A 22,073-nucleotide genomic window follows, 5' to 3' on the forward strand; every position below is an offset into this window, starting at 1 on the left:
ACACACACAGTTTTTTAAATGCAAAACAATTCTTCTCAGGACACAATACAGAAACATGAAGGAAAAGAACACGAGAAGCATGTGTTGGAGTAAGGCCTGTGGGAGCACCAGGGAGTACTCCTCTTCCAGTCCCTGCAGAGTAACTGACTTTTGGCACCCTGGCCTGAGCTGTCCTTACAGCCTGTGGGGCCAGGTCAGAGGTGTTGAGAAACAAAGAGATCTTTTATCAACAGGACAGGCTCCCCTCTACCCCCCAAACTCACTTCCCTATGGAGGAAGCAAAATGAAATCCTATTTGAAAATGTAAGATTGGAAACGGGTTAAAACAGCTACTGAACCTGTGGGCGTGACACAAAGGGACTTCTGCCCCTGGCCAGGCTGGTGAGGTGCTCCAGGCAGGCAGGTGGGAAGTAAGACCGGTGGGTGATAGGGCAGCAGTGGAGGGGGGAGCAGTGCCCCAGGCGGCCAGGGGGAGGGCAGACACTCCCAGCTCACAGAGGCTTCTGACCTGATGGGCCAGGGCAGGACCTGGCGTCGCCTCTCCCTGCAGAGCAAGCTGTGCCCACCCCAGGCTGAGTGGTTATGTGGGCAGTAGCTGAGGCCCTCAATCTTCACGCAGGTAAGCCTCCTGTTCTGGCTCAGCCCTGTCGTCCCCCTCCTGGGTTTTCTGTCGGAGTTCTTCTGTCTGTGCTTCTGCCAACTTGGTTTCTGCTTTCTGGGAGAGCTGGCGCACCTCCTGCACCTGTGACTTCACCAGCTGAATGTGATTCCTGGCAGTTATGGAAGCCTGGTCTGCTCCTGCCAAGAGATGGGACAATTAGCCTGAGCAGGCAAATGGCAGGTGCAAGTGGACACAAGGGAAGCTGGGGGGCTCCATGTTGTCATCCGAGCCCCTCTTGGGGCCACTTTCCCTGTCCTCCATGCCAGCCTTCTCTCCACAGAGAACTCTGGGATTCCACATTCAGGTCTGCATTTTATTTATTGTCAAAATCCTAGCATGTTTCTCCAGCTGAGTAGCTAGCATTATGGTTGTTAAATGCAATTCCCACAGCTACGTAGCTCCTAAAACAGATGGTTTATGAATTTAATTTTTAACTACACATATTTTTGACAAATTAAGTAATCACTAATAAAATTGTCAAAGATTTCTTTCCTCACCCTAACCAATCTTCAAATATAACCTGTTGGAAGTTTAAAGGACATCTTTTAAAATGAGACCATGTACATATGGAATACCTAGAAAAACACTGTTGGTGTAAATTTACATAATAGCATGAAAGGTATTTATTGAATGTATTTTGCAGTTTTGTTTAAAAATGTCTTGGAGCTCTATCATTATTTCTTTTACCAGCTGCTGGTGTATTTCATCCTACAGCCAGGTATAATTCTCAGTTAGCCAAGCAATGTGGGTGATTTCCCATCTTACTGCATTAAGGAGAACCTTCAGTACAATGTTGAAAGGTAGTGTATAATAGCAGGCATCCCTCTCTTATTTCCGACCTTCATGAAAATGCTTCTCATATATCACTACCAAGTAGGATCTCTTAACCTGTATCATTTAAGAAAATTCTCTCTATTCATAATGGACTCAGATTTAAATCATAAATGGGCACTACATTTTACTAAAGGCTTTTGGGGCATACGTTGATAGGATTACATGGTGGCTTTTCTCCTTTACATAGATAATCTCAAGTAGTGAATTATGTTGACAGTTTTATTCCAAAGCTGAATTAGCACTGTATTTTCAGGTTAATGGCTATATTTGATTTACATTTGTATTTGTGACCCTGAACTGTATTTTTATTTTGGTGCTGGCCTAGTGCAGCCTCGGATCAGGCCTGTGCTGGCTCTGTACAATTGTACTGGTACACTTTCTAGAACAGGAATTATGTTTCCTGAAGAGCTGATAAAACTCCCCCACAAGCAACCTGGGCATAGTGTCCACTTTTGGGTCACAGAATCTTTGAAAACTGTTTCAATTTTTATGGTTATTGGTCTTTTTTGGGAAGTTTACTTCTCAGGCCAATTCAGGATTCACATAACAATGTTCATATAATGTAAAAAATCTTCCTAACTATAATAGCCCTTTCTCAATTTACTTCTGCTCTCTGAAAATCATACTTGCCCTCTCTCTTCAAGGAACCAAATTTTGCCTTTTTCTTATACCTTTTATTTTTTATTCTTATACTGTGTGGATTTATTTGCTCTTTCTCTAAGTTCTGGGTTAAAGATAACTTGGTACCTCTTGCACAGTGAACACTGCCTGTCACTCATGGCTCTGTTATTGGTATTGACGCATAAGGCCTTTAAAGCTGTCAAGGTCTCTTTAAAGCTACTTTGTCTATAGCTCCCTGGGTCTGCTAAATACTGCACTTGTCATCACCAATTCTAAATATTTTTAAATTTCCATTTTGATTTTTGGTGGGGAAGAGGTGCAAAGGAATTTCCCGAGTCTCTGTCACCTGGCACAAAATCAATTTTTGTATGTGTTCTATTTGTGTTTGAAAAGATTTGGGGAGAAAGAAGTGAGCAAAATTTTCTTTTCAGCATATATATTTTATTAAACTTCTAAAAATCATTCTGTTCCAACCCTTTTAGATTTAATTTTTTTGGTCTCAACCAGAGTCTGAGGTGTGTATAAAGCCCAGTTTCTCCCTCTGAAAGTCTATCAGTCTTTGCCTTAGTAGGTGCACATTCCATGCTATCTTCTTGATGATGTGCTGTCCCCTTTAATGCTTTTTGTCCTGATTCTTTTTTTTTTTTTTTTTTTTGGGTAACAGCTGCTTTTATTAAAATGAAATCAGAAAGGCAACAGGAGTAGGAAGTTGGTAGATGTGGGGACAAGAGAAATAGCAGCAGAAATAAGACTGCAGATCTATCAAAATTGTCTGGAAGAGTCAGCTCTAAAGTACAACAGTCTTGAGGGGGGAACAAGAAAACGGAAAGACTGATCTGGTACCATATGAAGCTGAAAAAATGAGGCCTTAAACATGAGTGGGAGTTTTACTGCTCCTAACCTAAGACTCCCCATGCGCCCGACTGGGATCCACCCGGCATGCCCACCAGGGGGCGTTGCTCTGTTGCAACCAGAGCCATTCTAGCGCCTGAGGCAGAGGCCATAGAGCCATCCCCAGCGCCCGGGCCATCTTTGCTCCAATGGAGCCTCGGCTGTGGGAGGGGAAGAGAGAGAGAGAGAGAGAGAGAGAGAGAGAGAGAGAGAGAGAGAGAGGAAGGAGAGGGGGAGGGGTGGAGAAGCAGATGGGTGCTTCTCCTGTGTGCCCTGGCCAGGAATCGAACCCAGGACTCCTGCACGCCAGGCCGACGCTCTACCACTGAGCCAACCAGCCAGGGCCTCTGATTCCTTTTTGATTCCAACATTGCTCTGGAGCTGTTTGGGGGGTAACACTCTTTGTGAGTTTCTTCACTCATTCAGTTTTTAAAAAAAATAATTTTCAACCTTCCTATGCCATTTTGTTTAAGAGGTGCTTCTGTAAATGGTCACAGCTAGAATTATTTTTTTGAACACAATCCAAAAAAATCATTTAATAACAATAAATTTAATCTACGATTGTGATTCCTGATGTCTGATCACGTTGCTTCAGACGTTCTTTTCAGCCACTCCTGTTTGTGTCTGCCTCTTCCCTAATCCTCTTTGCAGTGTATTTAATATCTAATGTTAAGTAGACGTGTCTCTCCTTCCCCAATAAGGTAAGAAGGCTTAGCATGCTTTTACTTCTTCCCTATGTTGATTTTTAAATACTCAACCTCTGTCAAGTTTTACTAATTTTTTTTCATTATTCTTGTATCTCAGTTGCTTCTAATTTTTCTTCACAGTTTTTCCAGAAAACATATATTTGGTAAACCATGAATCCTTATATGTCTGAAAAAAAATCTTTCATTCTCAATTTTAGTATTTGGCTAGATATAAAATTCTAGGTGATTAGGTTTGTCACCTTGCATCTAGAGTTGCTAAGACTCATGTCTGATTATATTTCCTTTGTAAGTACGTCTATTTTTTCTATGTATACTTTACATTCTGAATCTTCTTTTGCCATTTTATTTTTTAATTCTGTTCAGAACTTGTGTGAGCCCTGTCAATCTGTTACGGGAAATGTCTATTTCTCACGATGCTTACACTTCAACTTCCCTCGTTCTCCTTTGCTCTCTGTCCCCCTCCGTGGGCGGGGTGGGTGGGGTCTGCCCTGCTGCAGGCCCCTCCCAGGCTCCTTTCACACTACCACTGTTTGGCTCCTCATTCCAGTTCTGTTTCCAGAATCTCTGATTCCTTAGGTTTTAGTTAGCTAAGAATTCTTTTTTGTTTTTACTTTAAAAAAGTTGTATCCTTTTTAAGATTTGGTGCTCAAGTCCCAAGTCTGATATCCTGGAATCAGAAAAGTGGTGGGTTTCTTTTTTTTTTTTTTTTCCAGAGACAGAGAATCAGAGAGAGGGATAGACAGGGACAGACAGGAACGGAGACAGATGAGAAGCATCAATCATCAGTTTTTCGTTGCAACACCTTAGTTGTTCATTGACTGCTTTCTCATATGTGCCTTGACCGTGGGGCTACAGCAGACCGAGTAACCCCTTGCTTGAGCCAGCGACCTTGGGTCCAAGCTGGTGAGCTTTGCTCAAACCAGATGAGCCCGCACTCAAGCTAGCGACCTCGGGGTCTCGAACCTGGGTCCTCTGCATCCCAGTCCAACGCTCTACCCACTGCGCCACTGCCTGGTCAGGCGTGGGTTTCTTTTTTAACTGTTTATTGATTTGAAAGAGGAGATAGACGGGGAGGAGCAGGAAGAACCGACTCCTAGTAGAAGTTGCCTGTCCTAGGTGCTTGGACCAGGCAGGCGGGGGTTCTGGGCAGCGACCTCCATGGTCAGGCTTTCTCCCCTGTGCCACCACAGGCTGGGCAGGAAAGTGTTTTAGCATACCAGTTTCTTAAGCGCTGGTCCTGGGCTGTCATTTCTGTGAACTACCTTTTTGGGACAGATCAGGTAAGATGTTAAACTAGAGTTTCTCTCAAAATACATTTAATTAAACAAACATTCTGTAGGCCCAAAAAACACGCTGGTGAGTGAGAAGCTGCATTTTCTACACGGAGCACCAAGGAGCAGGGGATGCAGCCCGGGCTGAGTTCCAGTGTGGCTGCTTGCTTCTCGCACACAATGTCCTAGGGGAGTTGCTCAGCCCCTCTGTCCCGTTTCTTCACCTGTAAACTGGGAATGAGCAATAGGGCCTACTTTAAGGGAACTGGGGGGGGGGGATATAAATTAAAAGTGCCTATAAAATGCTGACCACAAGGCCTGAAATATTCATAAATTATCTGTTTTATAAAAAATAAAATGCTTAATAAACTATTTGAAAGCAGCCAAATTTTTCAACTGGTGGTGGTTTTTATTGTCTAGGTATTGACAACATTGCCTCCGCTGGCCTGGTCTACAGAAGCATTAATCTTCCCTATTGTGCAAATAAAATGCTGGATATACTGGAAATGGGACCTTTTCTCACCAAGTTAGAACCATGGGGGCTTCAGACCATCTAACCCAAAGCCCTCATTTTACAGCTAGAAGGAAAGACCAGCACCTCCACCGAGACGATGTTAACCTACCAGTGTGGTACGCGGCTTCTGCTGCCATTTCCGAGAGACCAACTGCGGTCATCCACGTGGATTCCAGCCTCAAATATTCTTGTTGTTTTGAAGTCATCTGTAAATTAAACAAAGTGCTGCAGACAAGTGGAAGAGGTTAAGCACATTTAAACGGGCTTATTCAAAATGTTAGACTTAGAGCACAAACACTGGTGAGACCTCTACCCCAGTCCTCAGACGCCACGAGGCAGGGGCCGCAGCACAGACAGGCCTAGCTTTCTGCTCACCTCCACTCGGGCTCCTATGATTACTTGCCACACTTCATCTTCCTCCTGTGAATTCATTTTCCCGAGTAAACTTGTATATTGTCGGTATAGGGAAACCAGGGTATAAACAGCCTGCAAATATAGAACAAACAGGTCTGCATGATGTGAGGCCTACGGGGTAGGGCCAGGGAGACGGACACCTCCAGATGTCCCATGACTGCAGACTGGCCCTTCAGTCCGCACTACTGTGTGAAGTAGGGCCATATGAGAATTTTAAATAATTTTGATTATTCACATGCTCTATTAGCTCAGATAAATGGGGTCCAAACTGTCCTCACAGAGAAGGCCCTGGTGTTGCTGCTGGTGGGAGACTTGGGGCCCTTTTACCCCTAACCAAACCAAATCAGCTTGGTTCTGTTTTATAAGCTGGGCTGCTATATTTAAGACTTTCTTTTAAAAACCTGTGACTTAGATCAGGGTGAGAGTGGCTCTGTAAGCCATATAGTCTGTTGCAACTATTAAGTCACAAAAGCAGCCCTTGACGATACTTAAACACGGGAACCTGGTATGTCAGGTACCTACAAAGGCAGACACCCAACTGGACACAGCCTGTGAGCCAGTCTGCTCACCACTGGTCTAGGTGGCTAAGACTTAACAGGAGGACACTTACCTTAGTGTACTCAGTGATGGCTTCAATCAGCGCGTATGTGGTCTGGGAGAGAAAGGTGGAGGTGCTGTCTGTTACCAGGGACACAGCCCGCCTCATTAGTGCATCGTTACTAAGAGAATGAGGCTCTGATTTCTGAAAGACAAACATTTTCACTCAACTTCCAAAGCCTAGCTGAGATGGTCGGTCACCACAGACGGCCAGGTGAGAAATGAAATTCTCATGCAACTGCACCATGCTTCTTTGTACCAGCAGCTTCTTTTCAAGCTTTCTCTTGGCTATTTAAAATAGCAATAACTCCAGCTTGTTTTCTACCTACTCCTTTAGTTTCTGCTCCAAAAAGCAAAAGAATCTCTTTATATAAAAGGCTATTAATTATGACCAATAAATTTCAGGACATTATGATTCATTTATTACCACAGTACTAAATGCTTGGGATATGAAGATAAAAAAGATATACTCTGCCCTCAAAGATTTCAGACAGAGAGGGGAAGTGCCAGAGCTTACAGAAACTTGAAAATCCATGCAATCAGTGTCAGGGAGCTGAGGCAGAAGTCTGTATGGGCCAGAGCAGGGGCCACGGAGGGGAGCAGTTGCTTCGCAGGTGAATGAGAACAGCTTACGAAGGCTTCAGAGCTGAGGGTAAGCTAAATAGAGGAAAGTAAGTGGGCAGAATGAGCGGTACAGTTTTGGGGACTCTTCACTCTGACCTCAGCTATTATGTTAAAAAAAAAGAGCCAATATCCTTGCCTTTTTCTTCCTCAGCAGAGCATTTATTGTACTAGAATGAAGAAACCAATCTCTCTATTGTCTTGTTCTTGCCAGAGTATAACACGCAGAATCGTGCTGGCTGACATGGTAGTGGAAAAATCATTGATACATGAACAAATCAAGAATTTATTTACCATGTTTATATTTCATTCAACCAAATTATTGAGTGTTCATTACATACCAGGCACTGAAAGGCTAGAAATGAAGGAATGATGTTATCTGTGCTTATGAGATGCTAAGATGGATCTATTCTGACAACTTATGTCTTCACGATGCCCACATGTCACCGTGCACTTCACCGGTTCCCCACTGCGGTCTGGGCAGCACCGCTTCTTTAACAGACAAGGAAAGGGCAGCGCAGAGCAGTTATACGACGGCACCCAGAAGGCCCTCATCTAGACCTCAACTCCCAGGTTTCCATTATGGCCAGGAGAGCGTCAAATAAATCAGCAGCAGATAGAAACAACAATATGAAGTGGTCAGAAATGGAGACTTGTTGGAACTAGGAGGGGTTTTAGAGAGAGGTAGATTTGGGCCTGAAGAGAAGCAGGGTTAGAAGGGCAGGCGCCTGGGTGGAAGAAACCGAGGAAAGAGGAAGGAAGGATGCAGGCAACAGGCAACGCTCAGGAGTGGAGCCCGGACGGTGGGAGCAGGAGGGTGAGCTGGCTGGGCACACGAGCGCAGGGGAAGGTTCTGAAGAACAGAACTGCTGTTGCTGCAGGAGAACGAGAGGCGCCTGGCACGGGGCCCAGACAGAGGTAAAAGAGGCTTGAGAACAGTACATAAACTCTGAAAGGCCAAACCCCAAAATGTCCTAATTGTGGCTGAAAATGGCCTGCTGCTCAGATAAGGGTTCTAGGGTTAGAGTCATCCATATGCAGTGATGAGGACTGGAGTAAGGACCAAAAAGCTGAGGGCTCAGGAGTGAGCCTTGGACGATGCTGAAAACACTTATAATAAATGGGATTAATCCTATTGTGATAAATACATTGGTATCAGGAATAGTTTGCTGGTTTCCTATTTATTTATTATTATTTTTTAAATTTTTATTTTTTACAGAGACAGAGAGAGTCAGAGAGAGGGATAGATAGGGACAGACAGACATTAACAGAGAGAAATGAGAAGCATCAATCATTAGTTTTTCTTCATGACACCTTAGTTGTTCATTGATTGCTTTCTCATGTGCCTTGACCATGGGGCTACAGCAGACCGAGTAACCCCTTGCTCAAGCCAGCGACCTTGGGTCCAAGCTGGTGAGCTTTTTTGCTCAAACCAGATGAGCCCGCACTCGAACTGGCGATCTTGGGCTCTCGAACCCGGGTCCTCCGCATCCCAGTCCGATGCTCTATCCACTGCGCCACCGCCTGGTCAGGCTGCTGGTTTCCTATTTAGTTCTTCCTGATAAAGCATATAACCAGTGATTTTAAAAAATAAGGTAGCACCTGACCAGGCGGTGGCGCAGTGGATAGAGTGTCAGACTGGGATGCAGAGGACCCGGGTTCAAGACCCCGAGGTCGCCAGCTTGAGCGTGGGCTCATCTGGTTTGAGGAAAAGCCCACCAGCTTGAACCCAAGGTCGCTGGCTCAAGCAAGGGGTTCCTCGGTCTGCTGAAGGTCCATGGTCAAGGCACATATGAGAAAGCAATCAATAAACAACTAAGGTGTTGCAACCTGCAATGAAAAACTAATGATTGATGCTTCTCATCTCTCTCCGTTCCTGTCTGTCTGTCCCTGTCTATCCCTCTCGCGACTCACTCTCTGTCCCTGTAAAAAAAAAAAAAAAAAAAAAAAAGTAGCACTTTTAGCCTGGCCTGTGGTGGCAGAGCATAAAGCATTGACCTGGAATGCTGAGGTTGCCAGTTTGAAGCCCCTGGCATTGCCTGGTCAAGGCACATACAAGAAGCAATTGAGTTGGTGCTTCCGCTCCCCCCACCTCCTCCTCTCTCTCTCCCTCCTCTCTAAAATCAATAAATAAAATCTTAAGTAATAAGGTACTACTTTCACATCAACTGTCTGTCTACTTGGCAGTTCCACCTATATGTCTGCTAAACATCTCAGACTGTCATTTCCAAAGCTGAACTCTATTTTTCCCAAAACCTATTCCTCTCTCCATCCCAGTAAATGGCAACTCCACTGTCTCAGCTGCTTAGGTCTTCTGAAAGCACTGGAATCTGGGTAGTACACTCCACATCTAACCCCTCAGCAACCCCTGCTGATCACATGTCCCTCTTCTCTCCACCTCCACTGCTGCCCACCTAGACCAAGCACACTATTACCTCATGCCTGGACTCATATTGGTCTTCCTAGTTCCATATATACCTTTCAAAATTTGTCACCAGATGACATGATATTACATATGGAAAACCCTAAAGACAACACCAAAAAACTATTAGAACTAATAAATTCAGTAAAGCTGCAGGACACAGAATCCACATCAGAGATCTGTTGCGTTTCTATACACCAATAACAAATGATCAGAAGGAGAAATTAAGAAAACAGTCCACTCACAACTGCCTAAGTGTAAGATACCTAGGAAACCTCAACAGACACTTCTCCCAAAGAGACATACAAATGGCCAACAGATATATGAACAGATGCTCATCTTCGTTAGCTATTAGAGAAATGCAAATCAAAACTACAATGAGATTCCACCTCACACTGGCTGTAATCAACAAGACACGACGTAAATAGCAAGTGTTGGAGAGGCTGTGGAGAAAAAGGAACCCTCATTCACTGCTGGTGAGAATGTAAACTGGTACAGCCATTATGGAAGACAGCATGGTGGTACCTCAAAAAATTAAGAATAGAATTATATGACCCAACAATCCCTTTACTGGGTATCAACCCAAAAAATTCAAAAACATTGGTACACAAAGACACATGCACCCCCATGTTCATTACAGCATTATTCACAGTAATCAAGATATGGAAACAACCAAAGTATCCCTCAATAGAGGACTGGATAAAGAAGAAGTGGTAAATACATACAATGGAATACCACTCAGCCCAAGAAATGATGGCATATTGCGATTTATGGCAACATGGACGGATCTTGAGAACATTATACTGAGTGAAATAAGTAAGTCAGAAAAAGCTAAGAACTATATGATTTCACACATAGGTGGGATATAAAACTGGGACTCATGGACATGGACAACATTGCAGTGGTGCAGCCCTGGTCAGATAATTCAGATGATTAGCACCCTGTCCCAGTATATAAAGGTTGCAGTTTGATCCTTGCTCAGGGTACAGACAGAAACAGATCAATGTTTCAGTATCCCTCTCTCCCTTCCTCTCTAAAATCAGTAAGTTTTTTAAAATATTAAAAAAAAAACCAACCTGGTTACCAGAAGGAGGGCAAGAAGAAGGGGAGTAAGGGGGGACAAATATACAGTGATGGAAAATGAGCTGACTTTGGGTGATGGGCACACAACGCAATTGACAGTTCAAATGCTACAGAGATGTTCACCTGAAACCTATGTACTCTCATTGATCATGTCACCCCATTAAATTTCTTAAAAAAAAAAAAAAAAAAAAAAGGATGCCTAGGAATAAATTTAACCAAAGAGGTGAAAGTCCTGTACTCTTACAACTGTAAGATAAGTGACAGATTCAGTGCAGTCCCTATTATTTTTTTTAATTTTTTCTTTTTTTTTTTTTTTTTTTTTTACAGAGGCAGAGATAGACAGGGACAGACAGACAGGAACAGAGAGAGATGAGAAGCATCAATCATCAGTTTCTCGTTGCGCGTTGCGACTTCTTAGTTGTTCATTGATTGCTTTCTCACATGTGCCTTGACCATGGGCCTTCAGCAGACCGAGTAACCCCCTGCTGGAGCCAGCGACCTTGGGTCCAAGCTGGTGAGTGAGCTGTTTGCTCAAGCCAGATGAGCCCGCGCTCAAACTGGCGACCTCGGGGTCTCGAACCTGGGTCCTTCTGCATCCCAGTCCGACGCTCTATCCACTGCGCCACCACCTGGTCAGGCTCTTTTTTTTTTTTTACAGAGACAGAGAGTGAGTCAGAGAGAGGGATAGATAGGGACAGACAGACAGGAACGGAAAGAGATGAGAAGCATCAATCATTAGTTTTTCATTGCGCGTTGCAACACCTTAGTTGTTCATTAATTGCCTTCTCACATGTGCCTTGACCGCGGGCCTTCAGCAGACCGAGCAACCCCTTGCTGGAGCCAGCAACCTTGGGTCCAAGCTGGTGAGCCTCGCTCAAACCAGATGAGCCCGCACTCAAGCTGGCGACCTCGGGGTCTCGAACCTGGGTCCTTCCGCATCCCAGTCCGACGCTCTATCCACTGCGCCACCACCAGGTCAGGCGCAGTCCCTATTATTACAATACTAATGGCATTCTCCTCAGAATCAGAACTAATCCTAAAATTTACATGGAACCAAATGACCAAAGAAATCCTGAGAAAGAACAAAGTGTTATCACTCCCTGATATTAAACTATACTACAAACTACAGTAATCACACAGTATAATAATAGTGTAAAAAAAAGAACAGAATAGGGAGCCCAGAAATAAATCTTTGCTTTTATGGCCAATCAGACAAAAAAGGTGAAGATATACAATGGGGTAAAGACAATCTCTTCAGTTAAGTGGTGCTGGCAAAACTGGACATTTTCTAGCTCCATATACAAATTCAAAGTAAATTAGAGACTTATGTTAGACCTGAAACCACTGATCTCTTAGAAAAAAAAATAGGCGATAAACTCTTTGACACTGCTCTTAGCAGTATCTTTTTAAATGTTATCTCCTCAAGCTAGGGGAACAAAAGAAAATATAAATGGGACTGTATCAAACAAAAAAGCTTTGCACAGCAAAGGTTACCATCAACATAATGAAAAAACTTACTGGATGGGAGAAGATATTTGCAAAAGATACATCCAGGCCCTGGCCGGTTGGCTCAGTAGTAGAGCGTCGGCCTGGCGTGCAGAAGTCCCGGGTTCAATTCCCGGCCAGGGCACACAGGAGAAGCGCCCATCTGCTTCTCCACCCCTCCCCCTCTCCTTCCTCTCTGTCTCTCTCTTCCCCTCCCGCAGCTGAGGCTCCATTGGAGCAAAGATGGCCCGGGTGCTGGGGATGGCTCCTTGGCCTCTGCCCCAGGTGCTAGAGTGGCTCTGGTCGGGACAGTGCGACGCCCAAAGAGACAGAGCATCACCCCTGGTGGCCAGATCGTCGCCCCCTGGTGGGCGTGCCGGGTGGATCCCGGTCGGGTGCATGTGGGAGTCTGACTGTCTCTCCCCGTTTCCAGCTTCAGAGAAATATAAAAAAAAAAAAAGAAAGATACATCCAATAAAGAGTTAATATCCAAAATATATTAACTCATACAACTTAACCCCCCCCCCCAAAATCCAATTTAAAAATACCAGGACCTAAACAGAACTTTTCCCCAAAAAGACGTAGAGATGGCCAACATACATGAAAAGAGGTTCAACATCACTTACCATGAGGGAAATGCAAATTAAAACCACAATGAGTTACTACCTCACACCTGTCAGAATAGCTATCATCAACAAATCAACAAATAAGTGCTGGTGAGGATGTGGAGAAAAGGGAACCCTCCTGCACTGCTAGTGGGATTGTAAATTAGAGGAGCTACTATGGAAAATAGTATAGAGGTTTCTCAAAAAATTAAAAATAGAGCTGCCATATGATCCAGAAATTCCACTTCTGGGTACTTATCTTAAGAAAATAAAATCACTAGTTAGAAAAGATATATGCACCCCTATGTTCATGGCAGCATTATTTACAATGGCCAAGATACAGAAGCAACCTAGGTGTCTACTGATAAATGAATGGATAAAGATGTGATATGTATGTCTGTGTATGTACACACACACACACACACACACACACACACACACACGGTAGTATTTCTTTTTTTTTGTATCTTTCTGAAGCTGGAAACGGGGAGGCAGTCAGACAGACTCCCGCATGCGCCCGACCGGGATCCACCCGGCATGCCCACCAGGGGGCGATGCTCTGCCCATCCGGAGCGTCGCTCTGTTGCAACCAGAGCCACTCTAGCGCCTGAGGCAGAGGCCATAGAGCCATCCCTAGCGCCCGGCCCATCTTTGCTCCAATGGAGCCTCGGCTGTGGGAGGGGGGAAGAGAGAGATGGAGAGGAAGGAGAGGGGGAGGGATGGAGAAGCAGATGGGCACTTCTCCTGTGTGCCCTGGCCGGGAATCGAACCCGGGACTTCCACACGCCAGGCCAACGCTCTACCACTGAGCCAACCGGTCAGGGCACAGTAGTATTATTTAGGAACAAAAAAAGAATGAAATCTTGCCAGTTGCAACAATATAGATGGACCTAGAGAGTATTATGCTAAAGTGAAAAAGTCAGCTAGAGAAAGACAAATACTGTATGATCTCACTTATATGTGTAATCTAAATAAAGCAAAATAAATGAATAAACAAAGAAGACACAAATGTAAAGAACAGCAGATGGCTGCCAGGTGGGAGGGGATGGGAATAAGAAACAAGTAATTACTGCTGAGGGGCACAGAGCCATAGGCAGTACGGCTCTGTGTTTAACAGAGGTTTAACATAATTCCCTCTCACTGAAATTAATACTGCTTATGTAGAACCCACAAGTTATTTGATAAGGCTTAAAGTTTTATTTTCACCATATTTGAGAGAACCAGAATGGAAAAAAATTAATGAATCTTCTAGATGTCTTTAAAATATTTCTATTTTATATTTTTAAATATTCAAGAATAGAATCCAGTCAATTAAACAAATATACTTTGCATAACTGAAGAAACAGAAATATCTAGGTGGTATTTTCTAAGCAGCCTGCTAAATGTATGGAACTCTCTGTGCTAAATGTACTTCTTCCAGTCATATACAACAGTCTCAGATACATGCAATGAATAGATTGCTATCCTTAGAAAATCTGTACTTTTTATTTTGAAGAAAATATAAATAAAAAATTAAAAGTTACATCAGATTGTAATAATCTTGTGCTAAAATCCTCTGTGGCCTCCTTTTCAGAAAAATCTAAAACTTTACAATGGCCCACAATATACAAGACACAATTCAATCCTCAGCTGTCTATGCCCCCATCGTCTTCCTCATTCCCCTCCAGCCACATTCCACTCCAGGCACAGCCCAGCTTTCTCCCTCTGCCTGGCAGGCTGTTTCCCAGGGTATCACACCGTCTCCTCTCAGGTGACTCTGATCTCGGCCTAAAGACCACTTCCTCAGCAACCTTCGACCACCCTATCTCACAAAGAACAGCTACCTCACAGCACTTCTGATTCATTTACCGTTTTCTGCACAGCACTTAGCATCGCCTGGCATTTTAAAATTTACTGATTTTTAGAAAGGAAAAGAGAGACAGCGAGACACATTTTTGGTAGTTTTTTAAAATTCATTTTTATCAGAGAGAGAAGAGAGAGCGAGAGAACAGGGGGAGGAGCAGGAAGCATCAACTCCCATATGTGCCTTGACCAGGAGATCTAGCATTCCAGGTTGATGCTTTAATCACTGCACCACCACAGGTCAGGCGAGAGAGACATCGTTTTGTTGTTCCCATTATGTCAGTGGTGGACTCCTGCCCATGCTGACACAGGGGATCTGACCTGCAACCACCATGAACCTGGGACACTGCTCCAACTGAGCTACCAGCCAGGGCATCACCTGGCACTTTCTGTTGATTTTCTTCCTTTTCTTGTTCCCGGAGTAAGCTTTAAGAGAGCAGGAAGTGGAATGCTGAGGTTGCAGGTTCCTGTCCCTGGGCTTGCCCAGGGCAAGGCACATATGAGAAGTAAAAACTAGGAGTTGATGCTTCCTGCTCCTCCCCCACTGCCTTTCTCTCCCTCTTTCTCTCCTCTGCCTACAATAAAAAAATAAGATCTTAAGGAAAAAGAGAGCAGGAACTTTGCTTTTGCTCAGTGTGTGATACACAAAAAGTGCTCAGTAAATTTTTGTTAAATGAAAGACTATTTTGTTGATAGACTAATATACTTATTTCTCTCTCCTCTATACAATTTGATCAACCTGACATACCATTCCAACCAAAAGAGACAATCAAAATGGGAGTATTAATATGTTTGTTTAGCTCTGAAAAGATGTGGTAGTCGTAAGGGTACCATTGTGTGCGCACGCCCAGGTGTGAGAGCTCAGGTTAACTGTGAGAGCTTTTTTTAAATTATTTTTTTATTATTTTTTATTTTTTGTATTTTTCCGAAGCTGGAAACGGGGAGGCAGGCAGGCAGACAGACTCCCGCATGCGCCCAACCGGGATCCACCAGGCACGCCCACCAGGGGGCCATGCTCCGCCCATCTTGGGGCGTCGCTCTGCCGCAATCAGAGCCATTCTAGCGCCTGAGGCAGAGGGCACAGAGTCATCCTCAGCGCCCAGGCAAACCCCGCTCCAATAGAGCCTTGGCTGCGGGAAGGGAAGAGAGAGACAGAGAGGAGCAGATGGGCGCCTCTCCTGTGTGCCCCGGCCGGGAATCGAACCCGGGACTTCTGTACGCCAGGCCGACGCTCCACCACTGAGCCAACCGGCCAGGGCTATTTTTTTTATTTTTATTTATTCATTTTAGAGAGGAGGGAGGGAGGGAGGGAGAGGGAGAGAGAGAGAGAGAGAGAAAGAGAGAGAGAAAGAGAGAGAAAGAAAAAAAAGAAAAGGGGAGGGAGGGAGAGAGAGAGAGAAAGAAAGAGAGAAAAGAAGAAAAGAAAGAAAGGAGAGAGAGAGAGAAAGGAAAGAAAGAGAGAGAGAGAGAAAGAGAGTAAGAAAGAAGGAAAGGGAAGGGGAAGGAAAGGAAAGAAAGGGAAGGAGCAGGAAGCATCAACTCCCATATATGCCTTGACCAGACAAGTGCAGGGTTTTGAACCGGCGACCTCAGTGTTCCCAGGTTGACGCTTTAACCACTGCGCTACCAGAGGTCAGGCTGTGAGAGCTTTTTGATACTTTATTTTCCACGAGACAGCAAACACGAAGTGACACGGCAGTCCTCTACCTGTGCAACAGGAACGGCACACAGGGCCACACCAAAACCAACGGCCACAGTTCTGCGACACGGTCTCATCAATACCGAAAAACAGCGTCTCTTCAAGTCAGCCATGGCAGGGGCACACTGTCTGTACCTAAACACAGAAGTCAGATTTAATAAAAGGCACAACCACCCCTCAGCTGTACAAGTTGCTCCCACTTCTTCATAGGGGGTGGAAACTCAGCCTGGGGCTACGCAGGAGCCCACGTGAAGAGGTCGAGTTGGCCTTCCGGGCGGCGGGGCGGACTGGGGAGTCCCGGACTCGCCAAGGGGCACCCGCTGCCCAGCTCGCGCGAGCCGCCGCCGCCGCCGCCGCGCGGGAACGCGGCCGATGGGTCTGGAGTTCAACAGGTTCCAGGTGTGGCCGGTGAACGGGAGACCTCAAGGCTTTTCAAAAGCCTCCCACTCGAACAAGTGCTTCTGCAGGCAGGCTTTCCTCTGGATGGAAGCAAAGCGTCGCGGATAGGCGACACCCGGGGGCCGCGGGTGCGGCGGGGCGCGGGGGGTGTGTGTGCCGACCAGTCCCGGGCTCGCTGCCCCCGGGGAACTCTGTCTCCCCCGCCCGCCGGGCGCCCCTGGAAGACTGCGGGGGCTGGGGGACCGGCTTCCAGCAGGTGCACTAACGGAGAAGCCGTCGGCGAGGAACGAACCCCGGTCCCGGCCGAGGGGGCGAGGGCCTCGGGCCCGGCGGAGGGGGGACATCCTCAGACCTCTGAGAGGGGCGGGCCGCCGCGGCCCGCTAGGCCGAAGGGAGAGTGAACGCCCGCAGGGCCTGCGCTGCGGCCGCCGCCCAGCGCTGTCTGCGTCACCTGTCCCCACTTCCATCCTGCCCTCCCGCACTGCCGCAGCGGTACCTGAAAAAGGAGGACACGCTCCGCAACAACCAACTCCGCAGAGCCGCCATCCCACCGAGGGCGGACGCCGGACCTGCACGCCGGAAGTGACGTAGCTCGCGATCGAGGGCGGGGTCAGGTTTCCGCTTGAGAGGGCCTGGCCCCGTGACCACGCCCCTTCCCAAGGGACCAGTCGGGGATTGGACAGGCGCGGAAGGCGGAGCTTAGGGAAACGGCTGTAACGGTCGTGTCTGGTGTCCAACCGCCGGAGGTTCCGTACGGGGCTGGTTGGGCCTGAGCGGCGCGGAGTGGGCGGAGCGAAGACGGCCGTAGTGGCAGGACTGGGGCCTGGGTCCGGGCGGTGTCTCTAGACTCCGGCCAGGTCGGGACAAGAGGAAGACGGGAGGGGCGGGGAGTCAGGGCGGAGGCGCTGTCACTTCAGCACCAGGAAGTAGGTGGTCCAGCCGGCCAGCAGCAGCGCCCCGATGAGCACCGTGTAGCTGAGAAGCACGAAGGCCAGCAGCTCCCTCAGCAGCTGCAGCACGTGGATGGTGGACGAGGCCGGCATCGTCCCGCGTCGGAGGCCCGAGGACCTGCGGGGCAGGGGCACCGGAAGATCCTGAGTACGCAGAGGACGGTTCCTGCCCCCGCCGGATCCCAATCCGACAGCAAGGCTGCTGAGCCAAACCCTGTTCTCCGCACCGTGGACGCAGGTGGCTGCAGGTGGCTGGATTAGGTCCCCGCCCTCCAAAGAGTAAACACTTTTCTAAAGTTAAGGAAGCCCAAAGTATTGATTTTCTCCTAACTAACCATCTGGATGTTCTTAATTGTTCATTGATTGCTTTCTCATATGTGCCTTGACCATCGACCTTCAGCAGACCGAGGAACCCCTTGCTTGAGCCAGCGACCTTGGGTCCAAGCTGGTGGGCTTTTGCTCAAACCAGATGAGCCCGTGCTCAAGCTGGTGACCTCGGGGTCTCGAGCCTGGGTCCTCCGCATCCCAGTCCGATGCTCTATCCACTGCGCCACTGCATGGTCAGGCAACTACAGAATTCTTTTAAACCCCATACTTGGGCTCCTGATCTATATACAATAGATTGAGGCTCGGAGGACAGTGCTGGCTGCTCTGTGAGTCTTCATCCCGGCCCTCTCTTTCCATCCACCTCCTGCATTTTTAATGCTACGGGTGCTGCTAATGGGCTAGTGGAGTAAAGCTTTCTTTTCCCGTCGCTCAGCCGCTACTGCAGCTGTCTGCGGCTTGGGGAGGGGAAGAGAAGAGAGACCCACTTGGGGAAGGGGAAGGCAGCGGCCGCCCCTCCGCGATTCCTCTGGCCCCAAAGCTTGCCAATAGCAGCGTCTGATCTCTGTGGTCCCACATGCTAGCTAGCCCTTCGGGCCAGCCAGGAGTGCAGGGGTGCCGAGAGGTGGGTCTCAATTTGATGCTAGGCTTATCTCCTTCCTCATGGTGCTCTTGTCCATCTGTTCCAGCCCCACGGCTCGTCCAGCACAGCCAGAATCAGATGGTAACCATCACAAACGAGCTCTTACCTCCATTGCTGCCCTGCCCAGAACTCCCCTCAGCGCCAGCCACTAGCTTCCCTCTCCCCATTACACTCACTCAGCAAAGTTCCCAGGGCTCCTCTGCCAGGGCGGCTCTGAGCTTCCTCCCGGATCTTATCTGCAGTCCGAAGGTAGCTTGTGTGCACTCCAGTGATCTCTACAGAGCTGAGGGATTCTCAGGCAACAGCTGCACTCATCAACTAGGTGTGGTCTCCAGACCAATCACAATCTCCACGTGGTCCCTGAGCACCCATGGAGCTGCGCAGACGCCATCCCAGGCCAGGCGGGGCACTGGCAACCCTGCCCGCCCCCTTTCCCTGTGTCACCACCACTGCTCACCACCTCTGCCCACAGAGCTCCCAGGTTGCCTGCAAAGCTCCTGTCTTAGATGGGCTGAGCAAATGGTACAGTAGGGAGTATTTCATGCCCTTTCTTGTCTGCTTTTCTAAACTCTGTGGGTGGGATATAGTTCAAATCTGTTTCTAACACATTGAGAGCAACCCCATCCTACTTGCAGACTAGAACTACTGTACAAACTACATTCAGTATGACCAAAAAAGCTGTTGTCTTAAAACACATGGAAGTGTCAGTATGCGTGTAACAACCAGGAGCTGAGAACCAAAGCTCCTGAGTGCTTGGTTCACAGAGTTGAGCAGGTTAGAGACTCATCATACAGTCACCTCTTCAATGTGCCCACTTCCAATTTTAGGTCCTCTAACTGAAAGGCAAAAAGAGCCAGTCAGTATTGCAGCAAATACAGAACAGACCCTTTTCCAGATGTAACAGTCCAAGAAAACACAAACTTCATGCTGCTTCTATTTTGCTATTTGCAGTTCATAGTTACTGTTTTTCTGATCCCCCCCCCTCAAAAAAAAGCAGGCAGTGTGCACACCAATCCTTTTATCAACATCATCATGCAGAAGCAAATGGCTCTTTAATTTGATCAGGATCTCTTATTATCAAATCATTGTCCTGGCCGCAGCTCAGCTGAAAACCAGAGCAGTCCATTACCAACCTGCTCAGGAAGTCAGTAAGTAGGAATTACTCCCCGAGAGAATTGGTCATCTGAAGGGCTTCTGTGCCCTGCATAGTCACAGGAAAGACAGTCTGGCTAAGATTATACCCTCATCCCACTCCAAAGTAATAGATGAAAAGAGAGGCTGTTAAAATAGGCCCATTCTGTTCCTTTACCTCTCACACCCTTCAAATGAATGCCTCAAGGCAGTGGCATTCTAGCCTTTGCAACCACTAGTCACCACCCAATTCTGAATATTTTATAGCAACAGAGTAACTGAAACTAAAATACGCGGCTTCAAGTTCATATGCATTCATTTAGAAATGCGAGCATCTGAGAAATTTTAGGCAGCCTCTGCCTTCTGTAGAATGCCATCATTAAACCATGTGATGATATAACACACCAGGCTCTGGTATAATCATGATCTGTTCACAATTCATGGTCTATGTCAGGGGTCTCAAATTCGCGGCCCACCGAACAATTTTGTGCGGCCCGCAGACTAATCCACGAACTATAGTTTCTGGTCGTTTTGTGACACTGAAAAGTGTTGCGTAACAGTTGCCTTTTGTAGACCTACTGCGGCCCACCGAACAGCTGTGATCTTGCTCTGCGGCCCACATGCTGAGTTGAGTTTGAGACCCCTGGTCTATGTAATGTGTGCATTTCTATGCCTTGATCTAGGCCTTGCCATCCCTATCACAGCCCCCTTCCTGTCTGCAGACACTCAGTTCCCTTTGCTACTTTAAAGTATTTCTCCTTGAATTCAACTCTGCTGAATATAAATACTTCCTCCTGGTGATAGGCCTTTTTTTTTTTTTTTACAGAGAGAGTCAGAGAGAGGGATAGATAGGGACAGACAGGAACAGAGAGAGATGAGAAGCATCAATTATTAGTTTTTCATTGCGACACCTTAGTTGTTCATTGATTGCTTTCTCATATGTGCCTTGACTGGGGGGCTACAGCAGACAGAGTAACCCCTTGCTCGAGCCAGCGACCTTGGGTCCAAGCTGGTGAGCTCTGTTCAAACCAGATGAGCCCGCGCTCAAGCTGGCGACCTCGGGGTCTCGAACCTAGGTCCTCTGCATCCCAGTCCGATGCTCTATCCACTGCGCCACTGCCTGGTCAGGCAGGCCAGTCTTTATTTAAAGTTTTTTCCCATTGATTTGAGAGAGAGAGAGAGAGGGAGGGAGAAGCAACAACTCTTTGTTCCACTTAGTTCCATTTTTAGTTGCACGCTCTTTGACTGCTTCTCGGATGTGCCATGACTGGAATGGAACCCATGACCTCGGGGCATCAGGACCGCTTTATTTATTTATTTTTCATTTATTTATTATTATTATTTTTTTTTTTTTCTTAAGCTGGAAACGGGGAGGCAGACAGACTCCCGCATGCGCCCGACCGGGATCCACCCGGCACACTCACCAGGGGCGATGCTCTGCCCATCCAGGGCGTTGCTCTGTCGTGACCAGAGCCACTCTAGCGCCTGGGGCAGAGGCCAAGGAGCCATCCCCAGCACCCGGGCCATCTTTTTGCTCCAATGGAGCCTCGGCTGCGGGAGGGGAAGAGAGAGACAGAGAGGAAGGAGAGGGGGAGGGGTGGAGAAGCAGATGGGCGCTTCTCCTGTGTGCCCTGGCCGGGAATCGAACCCGGACTCCTGCACGCCAGGCCGACGCTCTACCACTGAGCCAATCAGCCAGGGCCAGGACCGCTTTATTCACTGAGCCACCTGGGCAGGGCTGACAGGCCCATCTTTAACGTACAACTGAGAACAAGAGACAAACTGGCACATCATGATCAATCATAATCCACTTCCAGGAAAGGCAGAGCTAGAATGGACTGGACCCATATGGCATCTTCCCCTCCCAGTTCTCTCCAAGAATTCAATGTGCTCTAGATCTTTTTGATCTACCTCCTTTTAACCATGACACCCTTACTCCACAGTTAAACTACAATTCAAATACTCATTTCTCTGCTGGCTAACATTCAAAAGTGTATAGTAAGACACAAAACAGTGCCTATGTAGCCTCCTTTGTCCACGCAGACTCCTTTTTAGGGGACTGCTAGTATAGCAGAACTGTCTACCCAAGGAGACAAAAGTCCAGACATGATGTAAACAATCCACCCTCTCCAGGAATAAATGTACCATTCACATACTCTCTCTCAGTAAGGCCACACTCCTTTGAGACAAAGACTGCTTCTAGTATTAAGTGAACGAACACAAAGGCGTATAATATATAATTATCCACCACTTTCTATTTGCATACAAATGAAGCAATTGATTTTTTTTTAAGTCTTCTGTGGAATGCAGTTTTAGGAGCTGACCTAACTATGCTCTCAGCAGGCAAGTGGAGAGCCAC

The 22,073-nt window shown here is 47.0% G+C and overlaps 2 protein-coding genes across 2 annotated transcripts; both read right to left on the reverse strand.

Annotated features, from left to right (window-relative positions):
* Positions 1 to 162: 162 nt before the first annotated feature.
* DIABLO (diablo IAP-binding mitochondrial protein) lies at positions 163 to 17,317 on the reverse strand. The gene is made up of 6 exons (XM_066371034.1): positions 17,163 to 17,317; positions 16,276 to 16,402; positions 6,524 to 6,655; positions 5,875 to 5,985; positions 5,609 to 5,705; positions 163 to 798 (listed from the first exon to the last, which is right to left on the reverse strand). The coding sequence occupies exons 1-6, from the start codon at positions 17,210 to 17,212 to the stop codon at positions 605 to 607; spliced, it is 711 nt and encodes a 236-aa protein (XP_066227131.1). The 5' UTR covers positions 17,213 to 17,317; the 3' UTR covers positions 163 to 604.
* Positions 17,318 to 17,428: 111 nt separating this feature from the next.
* LOC136395753 (uncharacterized) lies at positions 17,429 to 18,923 on the reverse strand. Its single transcript, XM_066371035.1, has 2 exons — positions 18,760 to 18,923; positions 17,429 to 17,734 (listed from the first exon to the last, which is right to left on the reverse strand). Exon 2 carries the CDS (start codon positions 17,707 to 17,709, stop codon positions 17,575 to 17,577), a length of 135 nt encoding a protein of 44 aa, XP_066227132.1. The 5' UTR covers positions 17,710 to 17,734; positions 18,760 to 18,923; the 3' UTR covers positions 17,429 to 17,574.
* Positions 18,924 to 22,073: the final 3,150 nt, after the last annotated feature.

The sequence above is a fragment of the Saccopteryx leptura genome, chromosome 2, assembly GCF_036850995.1.
Source record: "Saccopteryx leptura isolate mSacLep1 chromosome 2, mSacLep1_pri_phased_curated, whole genome shotgun sequence".
Lineage (NCBI taxonomy): Eukaryota > Metazoa > Chordata > Mammalia > Chiroptera > Emballonuridae > Saccopteryx > Saccopteryx leptura.